At 42.6% G+C, this 2,235-nt stretch overlaps 1 protein-coding gene across 4 annotated transcripts in view; it reads right to left on the bottom strand.

Annotated features, from left to right (window-relative positions):
* The window catches only part of ndst2a (N-deacetylase/N-sulfotransferase (heparan glucosaminyl) 2a), a 54,995-nt gene that overhangs the window by 2,076 nt on the left and 50,684 nt on the right, over positions 1-2,235 (bottom strand). For 3 of the 4 annotated variants that reach the window (XM_031873064.1, XM_031873063.1, XM_031873062.1), the window contains 2 exons: positions 1,488-1,597; positions 805-907 (listed from right to left, as the gene is read on the bottom strand). In XM_031873064.1, coding sequence (XP_031728924.1) covers positions 805-907; positions 1,488-1,597 — 213 coding nt within the window. Of the gene's footprint in view, positions 1-804; positions 938-968; positions 1,598-2,235 lie in introns of those variants that run through there. The other variant, XR_004213685.1, reaches the window with a different exon arrangement.

The raw sequence follows: 2,235 nt of genomic DNA, 5'->3' as shown, positions 1-2,235 counted from the left end.
CACACACACACACACACACACACACACACACACACACACACACACACCAGAAGAACATTTACAGAACATACAGAAGTTGAAGTGATATTCTGCTGCCTCCTCCATTATTTAACTGCGAGGTTTTCCAATCTTTATTCTCTGGTGTTATTCAATATTATTCCACTGGTTCCTTCTGAAGATGTAAAGCTTTAAAAGCAGCTCAAGTTTCATTTTTAAAAAGGCTCAGTCATTTTCTACAACGAAAGTTACAAATATAACTCCGGTTCTATGAATCCTTACTGCCCGCCAGAGGAAGTGCTTAACACTGGATATCTTCTGTCTCGCGCAGGTCGAGTCTTTATATCAATCAAGTCACCTGTGACCTCGGTGACCCCCGTCGTAGACCCCCGTCACAAGGCTTCTATGAGGCTACAGCGACATGCTCCAATATGTCTTGATCGTAGACACATCTTTGTTTAAGCTTATGCTACCATGGTAGCTAGCCTGCGTAGCAAGAAGATGAAAAAGGACTGATCTCAGGATGACACCGGAACTTATAGACGACGGGGGTCATCCGAGGTCACAGGTGACTTGGTTAATATAAAGACTCGACCTGCGCAAGACAGAAGATATCCAGAGTTAAGCACTGCCTCTGGCGGTCAGTAAGGATGAAATAGAACAGCTTGTCACAACAAACGCTACTCAAACAGACTATTTTCAGCAGTGGAAGAATACACGTGGTGTTCTACTGCAGCAGGCTGTTCTCATCCTCTGTTTGTTTCTATAGGCATATGAATAAGTGAGTGAGGTGAAATGTATATGTACCTCAGGACTCATCTCTGGGTACTTCCTGCCTTTACTCTTCCCCAGACACTTGGCTCGACCTCCTTCCACCCGCTGACACCAGAATCCTTTGCTGTCATCGTACCTGCAGACACATAGTATGTTCATTGAACACCTTTCACATGTGGTACATGTTCATTGAACACCTTTCACATGTGGTACATGTTCATTGAACACCTTTCACATGTGGTACATGTTCATTGAACACCTTTCACATGTGGTACATGTTCATTTAACACCTTTCACATGTGGTACATGTTCATTTAACACCTTTCACATGTGGTACATGTTCATTTAACACCTTTCACATGTGGTACATGTTCATTTAACACCTTTCACATGTGGTACATGGAAACGTTACTGGGTTCATCTCTCGGTTAAAGGTCGACTCCATTTGCGTTCGTAGATGAAAATCTACACAACCACATATTGATGCTTCATTTCAAATCCACTGGAGTCGTGTAGAGGCAAAATAAAAATAAAAATTGTGTCACAGTCCAAATGACACTGCGTGTGTGTGTGTACACATAACACTTGGAAACTACAGACCAACTGACCTTTACGTATTATGAGCTTTCAAACTAAATGTTGATGTGTTCCTTTAAGGAAACACTGTGTGTGTGTGTGTGTGTGTGTGTGTGTGTGTGTGTGTGTGTGTGTCAAACATTAAAGCCTGGGTGTAGTTGAAGATGGGAGTGACACCGAGGAACCTCTGGATTCCCTCCATCATCAGAGCCGGGTTGGACCGCAGCAGCGCCCCGTCCACGATGTGCAACTACAACACACAGAGCAGCGTCATCCAGGAGCGTCTCCACAGGGTGCATGAGATTTACATGAGAGAAGGAACTACTCAGACAAACAGCCATCTAACAGCAGCACGGGATAGAGAGCATCAGCTGACCACTGACATCATGATCCCCTGATCGCATCATTACTATATAGTAGAGCTGTCAGAAAATAGCATTACACTTGAGCACTTGAGAGGGATACTATGTTATACTTAGTTTATATTTACTCATTTCATTACCTCAAGAATCCTGCGAGCAGATCACATTGTTCTGACTGCAAAGGGCAGTGGTTCACAAACTTTATCTGCACTGCTCTCTCTGCATAGATCACATTCATATTACATGTAAATTGCTTTCTGGCATATTCATTTGTAAATTAACTTAATTTATTTTAAGTGCAAACAACTTATATTTCCCACATTTAACAGCGAGTTGTGCTTTCACAGGGACAGATGCAGCTTTCACAAAGTGAAAGTTTTCCAATTTCTTTCTGAAAAAGTCAAGGTGTTTGTTCACATTGGGTTTCCAAGTGTCTTTTCAATGTGGTGGGCTTCATGCTGTCTGCCTTCAGTATGTTAACACACACACACACACACACACACACACACACACACACACACACACA

The sequence above is a fragment of the Anarrhichthys ocellatus genome, unplaced genomic scaffold (genome assembly GCF_004355925.1).
Source record: "Anarrhichthys ocellatus isolate YVR2014 unplaced genomic scaffold, GSC_Weel_1.0 scaffold68, whole genome shotgun sequence".
NCBI lineage: Eukaryota > Metazoa > Chordata > Actinopteri > Perciformes > Anarhichadidae > Anarrhichthys > Anarrhichthys ocellatus.
The sequence above is the reverse complement of the archived record's forward strand: the minus strand, read 5'-3'. Positions and strand labels throughout refer to the sequence as shown.